Source organism: Crocodylus porosus, unplaced genomic scaffold (assembly GCF_001723895.1).
Source record: "Crocodylus porosus isolate Cpor-Errol unplaced genomic scaffold, CroPor_comp1, whole genome shotgun sequence".
NCBI lineage: Eukaryota > Metazoa > Chordata > Crocodylia > Crocodylidae > Crocodylus > Crocodylus porosus.
In genome coordinates, this window is record NW_017728948.1 from 10,308,450 (window position 1) to 10,311,094 (window position 2,645).

At 47.5% G+C, this 2,645-nt stretch overlaps 1 protein-coding gene across 1 annotated transcript in view; it reads right to left on the reverse strand.

Annotated features, from left to right (window-relative positions):
* The window catches only part of PTCD3 (pentatricopeptide repeat domain 3), a 36,294-nt gene extending 33,713 nt beyond the window's left edge, over window positions 1-2,581 (reverse strand). Inside the window, exons 1-3 of the mRNA XM_019552659.1 lie at window positions 2,444-2,581; window positions 626-675; window positions 375-414 (exon numbers count right to left, since the gene is read on the reverse strand). Of these exons, the coding sequence (XP_019408204.1) occupies window positions 375-414; window positions 626-675; window positions 2,444-2,547 (194 nt within the window). The 5' untranslated portion in view covers window positions 2,548-2,581. The remainder of the gene's footprint in view (window positions 1-374; window positions 415-625; window positions 676-2,443) is intronic.
* Window positions 2,582-2,645: the final 64 nt, after the last annotated feature.

Sequence of the window (2,645 nt, forward strand, 5' to 3'; positions counted from 1 at the left end):
CTGTTCCCCCGAGCACCACCAGGAGCAACTAGAAATAACGGTCACAAGCTGGCAGAGGGTAAATTGATATTAGACATCAGGAGGCGTTACTTCACTGTCAGGGCGGCTAGGAACTGGAACCAACTTCCAAGCAAAGTGGTGCTGGCTCCTACCTTGGGGGTCTTTAAGACAAAGCTAGATGAACATCTTGCTGGGGTTGTTTGACCCCAGTACTCTTTCCTGCCATGGCAGGGGGTCAGACTCAATGACCTGCTCAGGTCCCTTCTGACCCTACAAACTACCGCTGCAACTTACAGAAGCAAGCTAAGTTCAGCAAAATGGTCTTAGAATAAATGTTTTTAGCCTTCAGTTATATTTGGAAAATAAACACTCACCATGTTTTCCTTCTTGGGATTACAACTTCTTCTTTGGGAACTTGAGGAAACAATATTGAATACAGCATTGTTAGAAAGAAACTTACAAACAAAACATGCATCATTTTAAACTGTTAATAGTTAAAAACAGATTCTTATTTTCAGTGCAAAGAGAGCCAAATGTAATAAGCTTTAATTTATGTGCATTTAGCTGAACTCTCATACAGTGTCTTTTGCAGTGCTGGAAAAAATATTCAATGAATATCTTGTACCTTCTGGATCAGATACAGTCTTTTGAAGTGATGCACTTCCTGAACAAAGCCTGTGGAAAACAAAGGTAACCAGTTTTGTAATGGTTTTCAGGAACACACAAATCAATATGCATTGCAAAAACAAGTTTACAGGCAGCAAGGAACTAGAGCATTAACAATAGTCAGTAACTGTTGCCAATGTCTGAGGTTTTTTTTCCTAAAGCTCTAGCTGCTAGAATTGGCCAACTAAAAGGAGACTCAAATAATTAGGGGGGTAAAAAAGCACTGTGCAAGTTTTTGGCCATTGTGGCTGCAGCAAAGAAGCTTGAAAATACACTCATAAAGTTCAAAAGCAGAAGGCAAAGTGAAGGGAGAGACTGGCCTCATGGTTTTGTAGAGACTTTTCCCAAGGTCTGTTTATTTGTTTTGCATATTCAGCAGGGCAATGCTGCCTACATAAACAAAAGCTTTAAGCTGGAATATCTATATACAGCTATATATCTATAGACAGAAGCCAGATGAACACTGTCATAGACCTAATACAAAGCTCTCAGAAAATGAACAGACTGAAAACCCCAGGTGTAGGATCTTTATCTGCTCTCCTCTCTGTTGATGGGTAGACACTTTGCGCTCAGGCCCGATGTGGGTGGCTTGCTACAGACACGAAGAGCCATCCTCTACTGCAGGTCTCTCTTGACTGCGCTTAGTTTTCTGCCACAATCTAAATGCAGAGCCATTCATACCGAATCTCTACGAGCCTTTCCACGTGTTCAACATAACCAGGCAGAAACCAGCTCTCGAGTTCCTCCATTTTCAAGCACAAACTCGATAACTGGCTGGCTCCTTTCATAGCTGGAGAGTCACTTCTGGGGTGCAATCATTATTTTGGATGTGGCAGGTAGAAATTTACTGCATAATAAATTGCATAATACATGTCACATGTAGCAGAGTCACACCTGCTCCAGTCTAAACAAATTATTTCTGCTTAGGGATGGACTTGTAACCCTGGCCTTGCTGCAGGGTGGGGGTGACACAGGTTCCACATTGGCTTTAACCCTGCAGGAACCTACACATGCCTAATTGCATGCAGAAGGGATCAAATTTGGTGAATTCTAGCCGATTTTGGATTACAGACTTCATTGCTGAACAAGAAAGATTTCTATGCCTCCCTGCCTGCCATCTGACACCACTAAGGAAGACATCCTGCTTGATCTATGCAGCAAAGAGCAACTCACAAAGATGCTCTCATGGACCCCAAGGGACAGATTTTCCCTCTTCAGCTCCCATGTGCAAAAATGAAGTTTATTTCCAACCCATGGGGACTTTTTACTATCCTTAATTTTCCCTAAGCCCAATAAAGAGTGTGAGCCCAAAAGCTTGTTGATGCCTTTTCAAAAAAAAAGTATTTTTCATCTCTGAACCAACAGTTCAAGATTTTTGCATTTCTTCTTACAGGCAGAACAGCACCCCAGCCTGCTTCACATCACCCAGCTGGTGCTGCAGGGAGCACCACATCATTCTCAAAGCAGCTGCACACAGCCGACCAGGTCTCTCTGAAGCCAGGGGAGTAGCAGACGCTCAAGTCCCACCGACAGCCCCAGCCGCGTCTCGAACTCGGCTCTTCCTGTAATAGGGACCGGTCTGCCTGGCCTCGGAGCGCGCCCGGGGCCGCCAGGACGCATGCGCAAACCTCCCCCGCCTCCAGTCGCACATGGCCAGCCGCGCAACTTGCGACAACAGCCGCTACCGCCCAAGCTTCGTGGCGCATACGCTACTGCTCAACCATCCCTGCCGGGGTCCCCGGCTCCCCGCTTGGAGCCGCCAGGCCGCGACCCGCACCTGCCCGTCTGCGTCCTCCCGGAATCGGGCGCCTGCAAACGGCCCCGTCCGCGAACCTGTCCCGCCTGCCGCCACGACACAGCACCCAACCACCGCACCGCCATCTTGGCACCCCGCACAGTGCAGGCCGGGAAGGGCGGTACCATTCCTTCGGGGAGATACCATTCCTTCCCCCCCTCCCCCGGCACTTGGTATGTTCCGG